This window comes from Chelmon rostratus, chromosome 8, assembly GCF_017976325.1.
Source record: "Chelmon rostratus isolate fCheRos1 chromosome 8, fCheRos1.pri, whole genome shotgun sequence".
NCBI lineage: Eukaryota > Metazoa > Chordata > Actinopteri > Chaetodontiformes > Chaetodontidae > Chelmon > Chelmon rostratus.
The window spans coordinates 28,583,975-28,603,402 of NC_055665.1; the positions used below are offsets into that span (position 1 = coordinate 28,583,975).

A 19,428-nucleotide genomic window follows, 5' to 3' on the forward strand; every position below is an offset into this window, starting at 1 on the left:
GAAGCTCATGAACTCATTACTACTGAGGGCTAAGGGAATAAGGACTCTGTCAGCTTGGTTACAGTGCTGAAGAGAAACCTGGGATTGTTCTTATTTCCCTGTATTGATGAGTAACAGGCTGCTCTGGCACTGCAGAGGGCTTTCCTGTATGTTTTAAGACTGTCTTGCCAGGTAAAACAAAACTCTTCCAAATTGTTGGAACGCCATATCCTGTCAACATTGAAATCACCTACAATAATTAATAAGGACATAACTGTCAGAGAGTGGGGTCACAGGGGAACAAGTATTGAACCCAAACGCAGACACGAGGGAGGGCTGGTGCAATAAACAAATTTATTAAACAAAGAAAGCGAAAATGCAGGTAGGCAGGCGGGGGTCCAACAAGAAACTAAAGTCCAAGGACCTAACAAAACAATTCCTCTAAGGAGCCTGAGTCCAAAATGAAAAACAACGTAATAGTCCACAACACAGCCACAGGAAGAAACAGAAATCCAAAATTCAGGGAACAAACAAAAGTCCAGGGGAAAACCAAAACAAATTTCCAAAAATAAACGCAGGAAACACTAGAAAACACTTACATGGGAAGACGGGCATGACACAGGAAACGCAGACAACAACCTGACAAAGACTGAGGGGAAAACACGGACTGAAATACACAGGGGACGACAACTAATGGGACACAGGTGAAACAAATCAAACAATTACTAAGGCGGGAAAAACACAGGAAGTAAAACAAGATGACACATAAACCTTCAACATAAAACAGGAAGTGACAAAAACAGACCATGACAATAACATGATAAAAACTCAGAGAATTCAGATATAAATTCAGAATTAGGACAACTACAACAAATCAAACTGACTGCAGTGTTTTCCAGGTGTGATGCGAAAGACTAGGCTTTCAAATGAGTTATATCTGAGTTTAGGTTTGGGGTTGATTAATAGGCTTGAGTTAAAAATGGCTGCAACTCCACCTCTTTGGCAGGTGCCTTGTGGAATGTGAGTATTAACATGGCTTGGAGAAGTAGCTTAATTTAGGCTCATCATGGCACAGCCAGGTTTCAGTCAGACAAAATAAATCAATTTGAATTCTCCTATCTTGTTGTGCTATTGCAGTGGTGCTGTTAATTTTTATTAGGTTTTTTATTAGGTAACTGCTCTAATGGAAGTGCAGAGAAGCATTCTGGTTCACTGATAAATTTGGTCAGATTTTTAGAGATGACTTTTCTGCACACCACCTCAACAGCCAGCAGTTGAATACTGACATGTGGCTAAACATGTCAGATTTGGCAGGGGGCCCAGAGAAAACTGTGGAGCCTGACTTTGTCTTTGCATATGTACACACAGAATAAACTTTCATTTAGACCTCCACTTGGCGTAATCTGGTGTCATTACGTGATTAACAATTTACGCTTATCCTTAGCCAGCAGTTTCAAATTTGATTCAACGTCGCCAGCTCTGGTCGTTGGTGTCACTAACTTCATGTTTCTCAAAATAGAGCTTTCAAAAATCAGAGCTGGTCTCTCAGCGGGTGTGTAACAAGTAGGGAGAAGTTGTTAGAAACATGAAGTGGTTGGTAGTGAACCGTGGGCTTCATCTCAGGACTCCTTCTACCCAGCCTCCATGGTTTCCCAGCTGCTTGGGTTCTAATCGGTTTCAGCCTTGTCTCTCGTGTAGAGATTTCTTCAGATTCTTTGAATCTTTTAATGACATTGTGTACTGCACAAAACTAAATCCCCAAATTTTTGGCAATTTTACTTTGCAAAACATTACTCTTAAACTGTTGCACTATTTGTCACAGTGGTGAACCCCTTCCCATATTTACTTCAGACAGACTGAACCTCTCTGGGAGGCTCTTTTTATTTCCAATCATGTTACTAACCTGTTGCCAGTTAACTTAATTAACTGTGAGATGCTTCACCAGGTATTTTCTTTTAGCATTTCACAACTTTTCCAGTCTTTTGTTGCCACTGTCCCAACTTTTTTTATCCGTGTTGCTGAAATGAAATGATTTTAGAATTTTCAAAAAACAATAAAATTTCTCATTTTCAAATTTTATACATTGTCTTTGTGCGATTTTCAATTAAATATGGGGTTTCGATGTTTCACATTCTGTTTCTGTTTCCGTTTTGCACAGTGTACCAACTTTTTTGGAAACAGGGTTGTATATTGATGCACGCATTCTCTCTCTCTCTCTCTCACAGACACACACACTCACAGACACACACACACACACACAGACACAGACACAGACACAGACACACACACACACACACACACACACACACACACACACACACACACACACACACACACACGATAGAGTGTCAAGATCATGAAGCATAAAAAGGCCAAAACTGTTTTAGTTACCTTCTTATTAACATTTTATTTCTTGTACCACTACACCAAATTTGCTACAATAATATGGGCATCATTTAAAAAAAAAAAATCACATTTTTGTACATCTACTGGGCATCATATTTGTAGTCAGAATGTTAAAATAAAATTCAAGGTGACAATGTATTTGATATAAGAAGGGAAAACAAGCTTTCGCTCCTGTAAAAATAAGATTTTCTTTATGTTTAAATAGACTCCCTGTTTCTTATAGGCTTATGGAAACTTCAATCATATTTTCCCATGTCTGTTTTCTTGTAAAAAATATTGCAATTCTACATTTGTAGAAGATGTTTTGCGTTTAAATATTCACGTAACAGTGGGCAACCCCTTCTAATGTCAAAACATGTAGCTCTATGTCTGATTTTAAATATCCAACATACTGAGACTAATGGATGTTTTAACATGCTTACCATTTTAGCTTCACTTGCAGCCCTTTATCAGATGATGGTAAACTGTCTGCTCTCTGCAGTTTTTCAAAGAGACTGCCGACTTCAAAGTGTTTATGTGTAAACACAAAACAAAATCTGACACATTAAGTGCCATACATATATTTTTACATTAATGTTCCTTAAATATGTCAATAAAAGGATCCCATCCTTTAAACATTCATCAACCTGAGCCCTTCAACAAGAATCCAAAAAAGATTAAGAATAATTGATAGAGATCAAAGCAAATAAAATCCCAGTGTAACCTGGTTCGATTCCACTGGTTTTACAGAGTCTGAGAGGAACAACCCTGAGTACGAACTGAGGAGGGACAATGTCAGGGTGCCATAAAAATTGTTTAGAGTCTTCATAGGCTCAGCTGGGAACTGTGGTGCAGCACTGTGAGAAGGTTTGGCTGCAAACCACCCGAGAAGGTTTGTTAGACTCAGGACTGCTGATGTTTACGGTGGCAAAGTAAGTCAAGTGAAGATGTGTCCAATCTCCATCAATCCTAACCTGTGACAAGACTTGTATGATTTAAATAAAGCCAGGAAAGAGGTGCTGTAGGAGGAGGAGGACTCCCACCACCATGAGGCCACAGAAGAACAGCACCAGCCAGATAGGAAAGGATCCTAGAGAAAATGCAAAAGAAAAGGACAAAAGATAAGATGAGAGGGTCTAGGGTTTTGATACATGGCTAGAAAGCCACTGAGATCCTTACTTGTCTTGATTTCCCTGCCATTTAATGTTTTCAGTGTTGCTTTCTGTCAAGCAAGAGGTACAGTAAATCGGCCATGCTCATGTGTAATCGCATTGTGAGGGAGGAGAGATGGCAATCAACAATTTTTATCCAAAATAACTCACTCCACTTTTAAATGACACATGTTTTCTATAAACACCAGCTGGATATATATTACCCTGATTCCAAAAGAGTTGGGACACTGTGTAAAACATAAATAAAACAGAATGTGATCATTTGACATTTATTTAATATATTTAATTGAAAACAGGACAAAGAGAATGTATTTAATGTTTTGTGTCATTAACTTCATTGATTTTTTTACATATGTTTATTCTGAATTTTGTTTGGAACAGGGTAACCGATTAATTTGTGATAGTATCACGACTGGAAATCAAAGGGGCATCCTCAAAAAGTTATTCAGAGCCAAGGAAGGGGCAAGGTTCACCACTTCATTATTATTAAGGATATTTCTACATGGGCTTGGGAAGACATTGTAAAAATGATGCATCGTGTTAAATTAATGTTTTATACAGCGTCCCAGCTTTTTTGGAATCAGGATTGTAAAATGACATCAAATGACAGGGAAGTTGAAGAAAATAATGAACTCGGTAGCTTTCCACATTAGTCTGTTCATTGGATGATGATACAGGACTTACGTCGGTTGGGGACTGCATGTACTTGACAGCGGCTGTCCACAGCTACACTCAACATGGCTGTTTCATTATTCCCTTTGATATTTTTGCCTTTCAGCGAGTGAGGCAGGAAGGCCAGGTCTGTCACAACAATGCCATGGGACTCTTGTACATAATACAGCTTCTACACAGACAAAAAGTAAGACCAAGTTATCATACACATTGAGGCTTGGCTCATTTATGTACCTGTTGATTTGAGATGTGTGTCTACACTGTCTTTACCTGTAAGGAGAAAGTGATGTAGATAGCCACTGATCCTGTCACGGTTCCAAGGCCAAGAAATGTACCAGAGTCACTGTCAAAGAGAAGGTCGAAGTTATCACCTGAATGTTGCAAGAAATTTGACGTTTTTATTCTAAGAAGTCCTTTCAAAAGATGAATTCACCTTTCATATTGATGTTTTTCTTCTTTGCTTAAATTATGGCTATTGTAGCACAGAAACAGTACAATTCAATAGTTTTGGAGCAAGAAGAAGAAAAATTATTCATTTAATTGAAATTAGATTTACTTGATGTTCCGACAGTGTTGTATGACAGTGCAGAATACTACCGTAGATCATTACTGAACTACAACTTTGCTTGCAATTGGGTTCTTAATAATTTGGGACTCTATTTTTCTTTAGGCACTATACAGTCTACTCAATGGTTAGATTAGGTAGGCTACAACAGGTTTGAACTGCAATTGGTAAGTCCACATGTGATATTCTGTGTTCCAGTTTCAATAGTACTAACCCTTGACGAAACCTTTTATTTCTACTTTGAAGTTTTAAGAGTAGCTTTGCTAACACAACACACTTTAATTATTATATATATATATATAATTATTATAATGCATTTAACACTGCTACTAGTTTAATGAACGAGAGGGTCGCCTGCGGGTCAGGGATAGGTGTCTCACTGTTGTTTCAGCCTATGGGCCGAGCAGCAGTGTGGAGTTCACGCTCTTCTGGGAGGGGCGCTGGAAAGTGCTCCGGCTGTGGTGTTCTGTTATTGGACTTCTGTGCTAGTCACAGTTTGTCCATAACGAACACCATGTTCAAGCATAAGGGTGTCGATCAGTGCACGTGGCACCAGGACACTCTAGGCCAGAGGTCAATGATTGACTTCCTGGTCGTGTCATCTGACCTTCGGCCGTATGTCTTGAACACTCTGGTGAAGAGAGGGGCTGAGCTGTCAGCTGATCACCACCTGGTGGTGAGTTGGATCCGCTGGCAGAGGATAAAGCTGGACAGACTTGGAAGACCCAAATGGATAGATAGGGTCTGTTGGGAACGTCTGGCGGAACCCTCTGTCAGAGGGGTTTTCAACTCGCACCTCCGGGAGAGCTTTGACCAAATCCCGAGGGAGGTTGGAGACATTGAGTCCGAATGGACCATGTTGGAGCTGTGGCCGTAAGGTCTCTGGTGCCTGTCGTGGCGGCAATCCTGCCATGTTCACTCAATACAGAGTGAGGTTGCATCCAATTGAAAGAAAGAAAGAAAGAAAGAAAGAAAGAAAGAAAGAAGACAGACAGACAGACAGATAGACAGAAAGACAGAAAGACAGAAAGACAGATAGACAGATAGACAGATAGATAGATAGATAGATAGATAGACAGATAGATAGATAGAGCCTGGGCCATAAGACAGTCCTGACCAAACCTGACATTCCTCATGTCTAAGGCTAGTCTCTTAAGATCCATGGTTACCATGTTATAATGTAAACCTATGAGTTACCTGACAGCCAGAGTGGAGATGACCTCAGTACCGCAGGGAGCCGTCAGCATGGGCAGGAAGCTCTTTCCGTCCCACTTGGTGAGGTGGCAAGGAGGAGGTTTTCTGTCTCGTTTATGGGGGATCTGGACTGTGTAAAGCCTCAGGGTGTCTTTTTGGTCTTCTACCTTTCCAAACCTGAAAAATACAACGATGTATAGTCACTGTCACATCATCCAAATGGATACGGCATGGTGAACAGCTGGGATGCTCTTTGATAGAACAAAGTTTTGCATTTTGGGACTTTTTTTTTAACCTGCAAGCCATATATCGATAAGTCCTCTCAGGTATTTGAGGCATGGTTTCAAGCCATTGAAGACCCATAGCCAACTGGCTGCCACTCCATACACTGCAGGCGAAGTCCCGGCCAACAGTCACTAAGTGCTGCATGAGAACACAACACAACTTACTGCTCATTACTAATGAATCAACAATACTGTAACTATTTACATTAAATATCCACACCAAAAGGTATCAGTGTTTCACCTTGTTCCCTGGACTCATATCCAAGTCTTCTATCTCCCCTTCATGTGCTTTGAAGTCAAACTTCTTCTTCATGGATGGAAACTGTAGAAGAGTCAGGAACTTACAATCAAAGTCAGGCATCAGTGCGTTGGTCCAGTCCAGCATAAAGTTTATTATATGCACCCTGCTTGTTAAGCTGAACAACAACTTAAAAAAAACAATACAATGATCAAGCTCGCATCTATGTATTTTTGCAGTTTCCTCATTATATATTCTTATTGGTTATGATTACATTGTTTGTGATAACTTTTTATTTCACCAATTACATGGCTGATACCTGGAATTAAGCATCAGCAGTGCAGTAGAAACTTCTTAACAGTATAGTCCAACAAAGCCCAAGAAATCCCACTTAAACTAAGTTATTAAGTAAATCACTTTAACAGTGAACACACCCAAAATCTCCAGTCTAGTCAAGTTTCATTGAATCAGCTGAACAAAGAGGTCAGTTAGCCTGCAAAAGGTAATGGAGAGTTTATGTAATACATTTAGTCTACACCATCATTTTCATAAAGGGGACACTAAAACTGTCAAGGGGCTTACACAGTCACCCTGTGCACTCCTTTTTAAACTGTGTCTGACAGAGTCATTGTACCCCTTGAACTCTACGCTATTTAATAAATAGGACAGAGAGCCAAAACTATAAAAATAAGATCAACGATTAAAAAAAAAACATAATCATTTCCAGAAGTGAGATAACAGGAAAAGTGTCCACAGTTGAAAGGCCAAAAATATACAACTAATAGCTGATTAGTGTGCGTTTATATTGAATGGAAAAGCTGATATTTAAATTTAAAAGTCGTACACTGATGTACAGTGGAAAATGTTAATTCAAATCTTAAATGTTTAAATTACCAAGACATGGTCATAAAATGCCCTCACAACCATGTGAAAATGAAAATGCAAACTGGATTACTGCATATTCATTTCATCTGTACTCAAATGAGACATGTGGAAAATTTGAATACTTTTGTGGAATTCAATTTTCAAGTTTACATCATCATTTTAATATAGTCCACTATAGGCTTCCATACTACATAAGCAAACAGAACATTTTCATCAAAACTAGAGATGTCAGAAATATTTTACATTTGAAAGACTATAACCAGCTAATATTACTTTTTATCTTTTTACTTGAATTATGAAAGGTCCAGTGTGTAGGATTTAGGGGAACCTATTGGCAGAAATGTAATATAACATCCAGTTATGTTTTCATTAGTGTATAATCACCTGAAAATAAAAATAGTTGTTTTCTGGACTTTTAATTACTTCTCAAAATGTGTCACTAATTTCATGTAGACTGACTAATGGATTTCTCACCTTATGGTTTCAGCACTAGGAAGGACTTTGGTGTGGCTAAGGCCAGTGTAAGGAATGCTGAACATGATAAGAAAGCAGGACTCCACAGTTAGAAGCATTTCCACCAGCTAGCTATCACATATTGACTTTCACTTTGCATCCATACTGAAGTTCAAAGCCAGTGTCGTAGTCTCCCAAAGGGATCAAACTGAAGTCTTACATGCATGGCTGGTCTGAGAAAAGAACTTCTAGACAGTGTTTACCTCCCAAACACGGATGTGTCCATCTGTGCCTCCTGTCAGCAGAAGGCTCAGGTCAGGACTGAACCTGACCACCTTCTGGAGTGGGTCCTGAGGATTCAGATCTGACTGCACTTCAGCCATACCAATCACAGAAATGCGAGCTGTCTCATCTTTCATGTCAGACACATCTCCAGATGCTGCGACTCCATCCTGTCCTCCTTTATCCCCTTTTCCAGCTCTTCGCCTGGCATCACCCTGCTGCACACTGTTCCGTACTGCACAGACGACACAAATTTTTACTGGATAACAAAGACATCTGAACAGGAAACACAGGGAAGGGTTATGAAATAAGACACAGGTTTAGATGTGTGTGTGCGTGCGTGCGTGCGATTTTATTTTGCCAATTGGTCTGCCTCTGAAGAGCAAATGAGGGCTGCGGTGCAGTGACAGACTATTCTGTGAGCTCACCCAGTAGCACAAAGAGGCCAGCAATGGCATAGAGAGGCAGCGAGAAAACAATGTGTAGAGAGTGAATGTTTTCAACATCTAACTTAGGCATACATGTGTTTTTCTCTGTGTAATAGGTTTAACAGTGTAGAAATACTGAGGAAAATAAAAAAAAAGTAGTGTAAACCACGATGACATAACTCTTTACTGCTTCAGACACTGCCAAACACATTAAGGATTCACACACTCCGTTTCTACCTTTCACAATAAAAGCCCTAGACATATATAATGCATTATTGCTTACCAGTGTGAGGTTAAAGTCACTCAGAACACAAAAGCTTTAAGAATATTCCCTAATCTGATAACCAAAAATTTCTGTAGACATTTCATTTGCGTTACAGAAAATCTTCATTTCACAAGCTTGCCTTCCACTGAGCTGTGATAGTGGAAATGTACTATACAATGGCAGATTTTACAAAACATTAAACGAAAATTCACCTTCATCATGCAGCACTTAATACAGCACTACCAGTGTCTAAAGTCACTGGAAAAAGAAGAAAATATTCAAATTTAATGTAGTAAAAACATGTAACATTTGATTGAGGTGCTGTATGAAGTGAGATTTGTGTTTTTTCCAGCTGTCTTTGAGTTCACCTCTAAGCTGTCTCATATTTAACTGGGCTAGAACACCATGGTAACAGGGGTGGATTACCATGGTAATCTATGCTTCATGGCTAAGCAGTTTCACTTCAGAGGATCAGATCAAAACCCCTAAAAACTGTTCGTTCTTACAGGATCCCAAAATTGACAAAAGTACACTATGCAGTTAAAAGAGTGCAGAGGAACTTTATATATCCTTTTATTTTATCAGTAAGACTACCTTACTTTTCATAATATATATGTCAGAGATTGAAGAAGCATTTTCTGCACAACCATGCGTCCACTCGGACAGTTTTTTTAAAGATTAATGAAGATTCCATTTTAAAGTCTCCATCACTGCAGCTCAGGGTAACATTACACCACTCTGTATATATACGAGCAGTATGTTTACAATGTATATTTAGAATACAACAAATACACACTGTTACGTTAGCTCAGTAAATTATAGAAACACTCACTCAGACACTGACTGTCATTAGTGCTGCCTCAAAGTGAAAACACATTTTGAAAATATCAAGAGAGATAAAATCTCCTCAACCATCACCAGATATCAGCTTAATTCATTCAAACCTAGTTAATAACAGCACATTACAAAATTAAGTTATTATGGGTAATAAAGACGCACTCGTAGTACACAACAACATATGCATATGCAACATATGGAACATATTTTTATGTCCATTTTACAACCATGATTCCAAAGAAAGCTGGGATGCTGTATAAAATGTAAATAACAACAAAATGCAATCATTTGCAAATGAAATGTGTTTACTGACTCAGTGTTCCTGAGTAGTCGTAGTAGTAGTAGTAGTAGTAGTAGTAAAGTAGTAGTAAAATCCATTACACAATCATGTGCTTCACAAAGTGGTGATCTTTGCCCCATCCTTGCTTGAGAATGACGGAGGGATGCTCCTTTCATATCCAATCATGATACAACCACCTGTTACCAATGATCCAAGTAGCGCAGAGCTCACAACAGGCTGGCAAAGATTGGCGGTTGGTATTATGGCAGGATGTACAGTTTCCCCGCTAGCTTTCACAATGGCTATGGAGGTAATTATTAGGGCTTCCAAGTGGGTCGTAGGTGGGGAGAGACGGCAGAATGGAATGCGTCTTCCACCAATTAGGGCTTATATGGATGATATGACACTGCTAACTTCAACAGTGCCATGTACAAGGAGGTTGTTAGATAAAGTCAATCAGAATCTCAAGTGGGCTAGTATGAAGATTAAGCCTAGTAAGTCAAGGAGTATTTCAATATACAGAGGGAAAGTAAGTGATAGGAAGTTTGCTATAGATGGTGAGGAAATCCCAACAATTAGGGAGAAATCAGTCAAGAGTCTAGGACGGTGGTACAATGTGGACCTGAATGATGTTGAACAGGTTGTGCAATTTAGAAAGGATGTTGGAGAAGGGCTGGAGAGAATAGATAAATCAGGGCTCCCAGGAAAACTGAGGTTGTGGTGCTTGCAGTTTGGCTTGTATCCTAGGTTAATGTGGCCAATGTCAGTATATGAAGTCCCATTATCTGTAGCAGAGAGAATGGAAAGGCTAGTTAGCTCTTATATTAGAAAATGGTTGGGTGCTCCCAGGTGCTTAAGCAATGTAGCTTTGTATGGGAAAGGAATGCTTCAGCTGCCAGTATCCAGTCTAACAGAGGAGTTTAAATGCACTAAGGTTAGGACAGAACTTTTATTATCTGGGAGTAAGGACATGTTAGTTAGCAATGTGGTTCCGAATCCTTCTGGGGGGAGGAAATGGAACCCAAGGGCAGCAGTGCAGGAGGCAGAGGCAGCTCTTAGGCATGCAGAAATAGTAGGAAATGTTCAATTTGGCCGGGGAGGCTTGGGGCTTGGCCCAGGCAAACCAGTGTGGAATAAAGCAGGTCTAAAGGAGAAAAGAAAGCTTGTAGTGGAACAGGTGCGTAGGCAGGAGGAGTTCTTAAGGGGGGCAAAAGCAGTTGGTCAAGCCAAACAGGGACAATGGTTGAATTGGGAAGGTGTTGAGAAGAGGAAACTTAGTTGGAGGGACCTGTGGAATATGGAGGAAGGCTGTATTAAGAGGACATGCATGCCTAACCCGGCGAGAGAAGAGGTTAAAGTCTGAACAAGACACCCCTCCTCTGCTCTGCTTTCCCCGCCCCATCTTCTCGCTCTGCCAATAGGAAGAGAACCAGGAAGAGGAAGTTTAGATAAGGTGGGGGTGTGGCCAGCTAGAGTCTCTCTTTGGGACCATGCGGCCTGTTCAGGTGCGTTTGCGTTGTAAGATACAGAGTTGGCTTGTTTTTTGATCTTTTTGGTTGTTTTCCTGTTTTGTTTGCTTCTTGAAGGAAATGTTAGGGTTTGTTTTCCTGCTTTATTTGCTTTTTGAAGGAAATGGTAGAAGAGGCTATTAAATCTAGTCTGTGGTTTAGGCCTCCACCTTCAGCACCCTCTAAATTTTCCACCCCCTACCCGAACAAGGGTCTGTATCCAATCCCTACTTTCATCTTTTGACTCTACCTCTTTATTTTCTACCCCCTACCCGAACCAGGGTTTGTATTCCCACCCCGCTTTTTTGGTGCAGTTGGTGAGAGGCAGGTGTAGATGATGGTAGTGTGGCAATCGGCAGTTACATGTGGCATCTAGGCCTGTGGTAGCATTGTAGCAGCTAACAATAGCTAAAGCGGTGAGAGTATGATAGTATCTTAGCAGTTAGTATTGGTAGCTAGCAGTTAACATTAACAGTATAGGTGAATCTAGCTTTATTGTCTTCTTCTGTTCCTCCTAGCAGGTAGCGGTTAGCACGTAACATTAGCTAAATGGTAGCATCAGAACTGTATTGTCTTCTTCTGTTCTTCTTAGCGGTTAGCATTAGCATTAGCAAAAGTTAAATGGTAGCATCGGTACTGGCCACTACCTGGAGCATCTCTGGGTCAGTTGAACGTGGCAGTGCTGTTTGGATTGTGTAGGAGCAGTGTGAACTGGCACTAGGGGGGGTGACTCTGGGACGCCGGAGTTCACTGCCTAACCTCCTGGAGGTGTAGTGGGACTAAGTAGGCGAAACACTGTTGAAGGGAGGTTTCCACCTGATGACCCCCAGAGACGTGTTAGGAATCACTGCTCTTTGGCATGTATAGAGGCAGATTAGAGCTCCAAGGTTCTTCACTGAGAATGAATCCTCTTTTTGAGCACAAGTATCTTGTGTTTAAATTAACTAATGTTTTACACAGCAAACATTTTTGGAATCAGTGTTGTAAGACAGCAGATACATTTCAGGTTGTAGATAAGACTCACCACCTTTTGCTTCAGCTTTGCCTCCTTCTTTCTGTGTGCAGTGTTTAAACCTCATCACACAACAGGTCCCGTCCTGTCCTGCAGCAATCACACCATCACCTACAGCCATGTTCATGGTGGCACGTGTGTCAGTATCATGAGAGTGAAGTAGACTGGCACTGTACTGGTGTTCTCCAACCAGCTGCAGATCCAGGAAGTGCTGAAACACACAGTCACAAGTCTGCCACTGCTGTTTGTTTAAACACTATCATGATGCATATAATTCAGGTTTCCATTTATACACTTAGACTAAACATGTTCTAGTGTTGACAGTGTAAGTTGACTAGGATTCAGAAAAAATGTTTCAAAAAACGAGAAGATATCAAAATACAGACAAAAACACATCTAACATGCACAACACAGCGGAATAAACACAACACAACTGCAAAAACCCACAACTAAATAAACATAACACAGCCAAACACACGAAACACAACCTAATACACACAACCACAACACTGCCGAATACACACAACCACAACACAGCCGAATACACATTATACAACCAATCAGGCCTGTACAATAAGAGGAAAATCTGCAATGTGCAATAACGTTGTAAAATACTGCCATGACAAAATCACTTCTAAATAGTAAGCAAATATTGAAGCGTGCATATTAGCGACACAGTTCCTATGTCTTTCTGCAGGACAGGAACACTGTTAATATAGACCCCAGACATTTAAAAGCCTATGTCCACTGAAATTAAGTAATTAGTTCAATTATTTCAAAAATGCTTTTATTGAACAACTTGCACATAAATACAATGCTAGCTAACACACAGTTGACACCAAATTGACACCAATTAATCTGAGGGTAGATGACGGCTAGCTGGGGCTTCACCTGATTGGCCAAATGTTGTGAATGCACAGCCATGTGTCCCTGGCTCCATGTGATAGGTAAAATGTTCACATGCTGGGTGTGAATGCATGTGTATGACATTAACTTTTTGTGTCACTGGCGATGGGAATTAGTAGCTGAAAAAAAATCCACAGGCTAAGTATATTTTTTACTGGACAAAATGCTTACATATTCAGTATGATTTTAGCATTTAATGATTCCATAATGCTGCAGTAAAATAACTTGAAAATGATCACAGAGGTACTTGGTAACTGTTATACAAGAATGTTGTGGAGTTTGCTGATAACAATTTTATTTAATTTTGTATGTGATTTTTTAAATATCCTCGCACCACTTAATGGGATATTGTTCTGAATTTAGCATCTGAATATTAAAAAATACTGCAGTAAAACAAGTTGAAAATTATCACAGAGGTTCTTGGGGACCTAATATGGATGAGTTTTCTGATAGCAATTGGATACTCATTCAGATTCAGAAAACATTATTGATCCCTACATGGAAATTGCTGATATTGAGTATTCACTATTTGCCGATATAGAAATGAATGGAATATTGCTATGATTGTAGTATCTAATTATTAAAAAATGCTGTCGTGAAAGAACAAAAAAAGTAATTGTAGATGTAGAACTATGCATTTCAACAAACAAAAATGAGAAAAGAAATAGAAACGTTCTTATTTTAAACACTCTTCATGGCCATTTTAGTAAGCATTTCTGAGTTTAGAAGGGGCACTTGAATGCACCACGAAGTCCCTGTCAGCGCCCAAGTACTTTGCTGTACAAAGTACAGAGTTTACAAGGTGCACTGGAATGCACCATGAAGTGCCTGTGTGTAAGTGTCCATCTCTGAAAGCACAGGAGAGAAGCAGCATGCTCATTGAATTTATATCAAAATGTAGCAAAAAGCATAGTTTTTTAAGGACATTAATATTTTGGTACAAACATTTACCTGCTACTGAGGTGGATAGTCTTCCAAGATTTACTCGCTAAAGGAAAAATTTACCTACATTTTGTGTTTGGAGGGGGTAACTTCTGACACTGATAATAAATTATTTGTCTTATTCATTGCACTTCCAGCAGTTTTTTGGGCTGTGTTTTGTGATGACAATGAAAATATGATTTATTGGTCAGCACCAAATACACACAAAGCAGCCAAATACACACAACACAACCACATGCACACAGGACAACCAAATACAGAATGTGTTGCCTTGATCCTAAGTACTTACCACAGCATTCTTTATGCCTGTTTTTGAAGCCCCTCCTCCTCCTGCTGTGATCACCAGCCCCGTTTTAGGGTCCACTTTAATGGAATATAGAGGAAAAGGGGCTCTGTACAGATCTGGCATCCTCCTCTTCCCCATTTTTGTAGTGCAAGTCACTCACACTTCTTCATAAAACATTCAACCAAACCTGTGGAAAACACAGAGTGTAAGTTTATCTGTGACAGCCTCTGTCCTCCAACTGCTTGGGGTGCAATAAGGATGTCAAACCCCTGGAAGAGGTATGTTTAGGGTTGTTTCTTGAGGGCACATGGGCAAACACTCAGTGTCGTTTGTATTTCTTTTAACCAATCACAATGGTCTTGGGTGGCAAGGGGGGTTGGATCTTGCATGAGTGGAACATTTGCACGTGCATAGGTGAGCCCTGGCATTAAAATGGTTAAATCCCCACAAGAATAAAGCTAACTGCAGCTTTTCTTCTGATGACTCTTCCATGAAGCTCATAATTGTGCAAGTGTCACCACACAGTCGATCAATGCTATTTTCCTAAATGTCTACACTGAATGGGAGGGTTAGATTTGCCTTGCTGGCCATCGTTTGAGCAGTTTTCTCATAAAATTTTCTTGGTCTTCCACACCTCAGCTTGACCTCCACCATTCCTGTTAACTGACATTTCTTAATTAGATTACAACCTGAGGAAACAACTACCTAAAAAAGGCTCTGCTTACTTTCAGAGTGCTAGGCAGCTACTTAGAGGGGCCCATGCCTGCTGATTAGTGGGACAAAATATAAGGGGTGAGAGTATCAAAAAACTGCCACTGACCTCCCACGGCAGATGCCGCTGTTGCTAGTGACCTATCACTGATTTTGTCACTGTTTTGACATCAAGCAATACTCAAGCCATTTATTTCTTTCCTCAACATCGAAACATAAACTGCGATATGAATCAAATTGTAGTCAGAACACACTTTAATTGATTGACTTTAACTTGACCCAATTTGACATCCACGATTAATTATCTTCACATTTGAAAGACAAATTTGAGAATGAGTGTAGTATAACCACATTGTGGTAACCACATTGTAATAAATGTGGATTTTGCACATCCTGACTAAGTCAAAACCCTGAAATAACATCAGAATGCAGATAGAGCCATGTCGGCATGTCGTCGGCATCTCTGCAGGTGCAGCAGCTGGCAACTGAGCCTGTCACAGGATGTGCCACTGCTAGCTACCCCTCTTTGAGCTAGCAGTCGCCCGGAGACTTAGTTAAGAACCGATCTGGTTTTAACAATGGCTTCAATTTAGCCACAACAAACTGATCTCTTAAACTGATGACTGGGTTTGCCTCGGCTCATGTCAGCGTAGTGACTGCAGCTGATTGCTCAGCTTTGTACTTTCTTTTCTAGTGCTTTCTGAACGTCACGTTAGCGTTAACTTGACGTTAGTCATCGAAGCTGGCTGCATTTGCGTTTATACTACACTTTGACTAACATTGGGACTTAGCAGCTGACATAACCGTCATGGAGTAAGTACAAATGGTGACAGGTATGACTAAAACCCCTTTCTGTTTTCGGCAGTAACGTAAGAAAACGCAAACGTTATCTCGCAACCGCTAAGTGAAGCTAACGTTAACGTGTCAACAACACGCCAATATCGTTTAGCTGCAACAGCTCACGCCGGTGATTTAAAGTCCCCTACCTGTGCACTTCGCCCTGTTTCTCTTCCGTTGTTATTTTACCAGATATCTAAGTAGTTTGTTAGATGACTTCATAGTGGGTTGTTAATGGCAAAGGCTTATGATGAAGATGAAGAGCAAAGAGGTAGCGGCTATAGACAGCTGGACAGCCACTTCCCTACCTACACGTCAGCAGCGTGCATAACGTACGTTACGTACCCTGCGTCATGACGTCACTATAAGACTATTAGACTTATTGTTTTTCCTCTTAAAACTCTGCGGTGGCTTAGGTGGGGTCAATAGTGCTGTGTGCGAAGGAAAGGGAGTACTACTGTCAGTTTAAATATCAATACAGAAAGTTTTCGGTCGAATTACCTACTGTAATATATACAATTGAGCGTGTGTCAAGAACAATTTCAGTTTCTTCTTACTCTAAGTTCCCCTTCCATTTACAACTATCAACCTTTTGCCAGACTTGTCATTATAATGCAGAGCTTATTCACATTTGTCAGACATGGATTTGACAAATAAATACAAAACCACCCGAGTCGTGGATAGGGTTAAGGTTAGGGTTCAAATAGGCCTTAGTCAAAATACCCTATAGTAAATGCATATAAGAATGCTTTCTCCAGATTTAGAGTAGGGAATCAGATCGGTCTCAATATTCATGAATGCATACAGAAGGATTCGCAAATGTTTTTTGGGATTTATATAGACTCTATATATTTTTCAATGCACATAGAATACTTCCTGTTATATATAAATATAAAACAAACCCACATAGAAAAAAGTAAGATTCACAAATGTATTTCTAATGCACACACAAATATTTCTTTTAAATAAATGTTGTAGAAATCTACAAATGTCTGCTCAGTTTAACAGTATTTGCAATTAACATCATCATCATCATAAAAAAAAATTGCAAGTTTCTGCATTTAAATAGAAACTGTTGAACCTGCATTTACAAACTGCTCATCATGTGTGAATGTCACTGCATTTGTGTGTGGTTTTTTAAAACTCCCTGACGTGGCTTTTGTGTACATCAGAAGTAGATTTATATACAATGATGACTTTCATGTATATTTTAATATAATGTTTATGTGGGGAGAGTGATATATACTTATATAAAGTATAATGTAAATCCTTCTGTGGCCATTCATTAACATATTTGAGTGCTAATGTCACATTTGTTACAGATTTTAGTTAACAGAGGAAGAGGTTAAAGTGATGATAAGTGATGCACTGACCTAGTCTCTATAAAATGTCTTTGACATAATTGTCTTGACTAAAATAGGATTGAAAATAAAATCTTTAAAAATAACTGTTATATTTCTTCTTTTGTCCAATGAATAAAGTCAGCATGTTTATTACATTGAAAATAATCATTATCATATTTAAAATTGAAATTGATCAGGTGTGTTGTGTGTTGCTGAATGTTTCTCGTGTTGCAGTCTGTTTTTGTTGATCACATCAGAGTCTTAACATCTGAAGATGATAATCTGATCATCTGCTTTCTGTCTGCCGCTCTGCACTGACAAACACTCCTACTCAGCAACATAGCTGCCATTGGATTGATTCAGGGTACCATATGTATCTGAAAACAAAGAGTTGAATCACTAACCACTATAATTCTTTTAATAAGATAACTTTGAATCTATATGCTTTGGGAGAACATCAAGTCATTCCAAGTCAAAAGACTAAATTCCAAGTGAAGAAACAAGTCACTGGTATGAAAGTCAAGTCTTAAGTTGTAAGATCAATGATTCAAGTCACTTGATTCCAGGTGGCTACAGTCCACACCTCTGTATACAAATACAACATTTACACAGGGCATGTTAATTAACACATTCACAAATGTTACGTCACTCCAGGATGCAGATGTTAGTGAGATAATGCCCCAAATTTTCTCTGATGTTAAAGTGAAGAAGAATCATTACATCTTTTTGGCAGTGCAAAAATTTAAGTTGCTCTTCGGAAAATTGTTCATGCTTCCACCAGAGTCAGGTATGGATTAGAATGCGTGTTTTAATGTATCTAATCTAATTTGGTTATATGTCAGCACAAGCATGATGAAATATGACTTATCAATAAGTAAATGAGACAAAAACCTGATGAAATTGTTAAACTACTCCAGCATTTCTCTTCTCAAACACAAACCTGATGCAGCGTGATTTAATCCAATACATGACCTGTCTTCACCATCAGTAGTTGTGTCTCCTCATGTTGAAGCATACAGTTTATTGATTATAGGGCAGGCTGTTCTGTAGTCAATCTCACACACTAACATCAAGCCGTAAATAAATTACTGATGATGTATCCACAAACCTGCCAATTCTATTTAGACTACAGCATGGCTGAGAAGTTAAATTCGGAATGATTCCCCAGACTGAAGGCAATGTGTTCCTATCAGGTGGTCAATCTATGAATCCACAAGCACATAATGTAGTGTGTGTGTTTCTGTGTTTTTGCCACGTAACCATGACAGTTGGTTTGGGACACTGAAACTGGGAGATGATGCTGATGAAATGTTTCTGATCAATGGCCAATTGCGTAATGATCAGAGGTTCACAGCAGGGTTTCAGTGGAATAATCAATACAGGCACAGCAGTGCCAATGAAGGGATTTGGTGTCAGACAGGTCCCATGTAGACACACAAATGCACTGCAGGTGTTTTACAGCATTGTGCAGCCACACTATCTTTCAAGCTCAGGTTTCACTACAAGGTTTAAGTCTGGCTACAGCCACCGTGGAACTGATTCAGCCAGGTCAGTTACATGCTGGCAAGCAGTCATACTTATTTGGAAATAAATTTTAGGTTATTTATTTAGAAATCTGACCAGATGTCTAGAACTGCCATTTTTTCCAGATATTGACAATCTAAAGCAAAGCCTAATGACAGCCCAGGAAGGGGTGGGGTTTTTTTTTGTTTGTTTGTTGTTTTTCATTTAACCACACATTTGGCTTCATTTCATGGTTGCTTATAAGTGAGGTTTTATTTTTTGTAAGTTAAGACAAGATTCATATGGCTCTGGAACACTTGACTTAGGTGTCAATAAATCCCCAAAACAGTGACCATAATTTTGGATCAAAATCACATGGGGAAAATATGGCTTTGAAAAAGTCTTTAAAGCTTATAAAAATGGTTTGATGAGTACAAAACTGATGTGAATCACTTGCTATG

At 39.5% G+C, this 19,428-nt stretch overlaps 1 protein-coding gene across 2 annotated transcripts; it reads right to left on the reverse strand.

Annotated features, from left to right (window-relative positions):
- Positions 1–2,372: 2,372 nt before the first annotated feature.
- Positions 2,373–16,419, reverse strand: preb (prolactin regulatory element binding). 2 transcript variants are annotated; one of them, XM_041943030.1, is made up of 10 exons: positions 16,271–16,419; positions 14,577–14,760; positions 12,455–12,650; positions 8,091–8,344; positions 6,493–6,573; positions 6,263–6,390; positions 5,971–6,144; positions 4,479–4,551; positions 4,221–4,380; positions 2,373–3,454 (listed from the first exon to the last, which is right to left on the reverse strand). In XM_041943030.1, the coding sequence occupies exons 2-10, from the start codon at positions 14,709–14,711 to the stop codon at positions 3,360–3,362; spliced, it is 1,296 nt and encodes a 431-aa protein (XP_041798964.1). In that variant the 5' UTR covers positions 14,712–14,760; positions 16,271–16,419; the 3' UTR covers positions 2,373–3,359. The 2 variants fall into 2 exon arrangements, with proteins under 2 accessions (XP_041798964.1, XP_041798963.1); XM_041943029.1 differs by having other exon boundaries at positions 12,452–12,650.
- Between the last annotated feature and the right edge of the window lie 3,009 nt (positions 16,420–19,428).

What these genes read in the sequence shown, in the direction of transcription:
- preb (XM_041943029.1), bottom strand. Translation starts at nt 14,711, where the DNA reads ATGGGGAAGAGGAGGATGCCAGATCTGTACAGAGCCCCTTTTCCTCTA. An exon ending in CAAAGCTGAAGCAAAAGGTG is followed by an intron (nt 8,345 to 12,451) that starts GTGAGTCTTATC and finishes TCGTCTGTGCAG; the next exon opens with TACGGAACAGTGTGCAGCAG. An exon ending in ACATCACTTTCTCCTTACAG is followed by an intron (nt 4,381 to 4,478) that starts GTAAAGACAGTG and finishes TTGTCTGTGTAG; the next exon opens with AAGCTGTATTATGTACAAGA.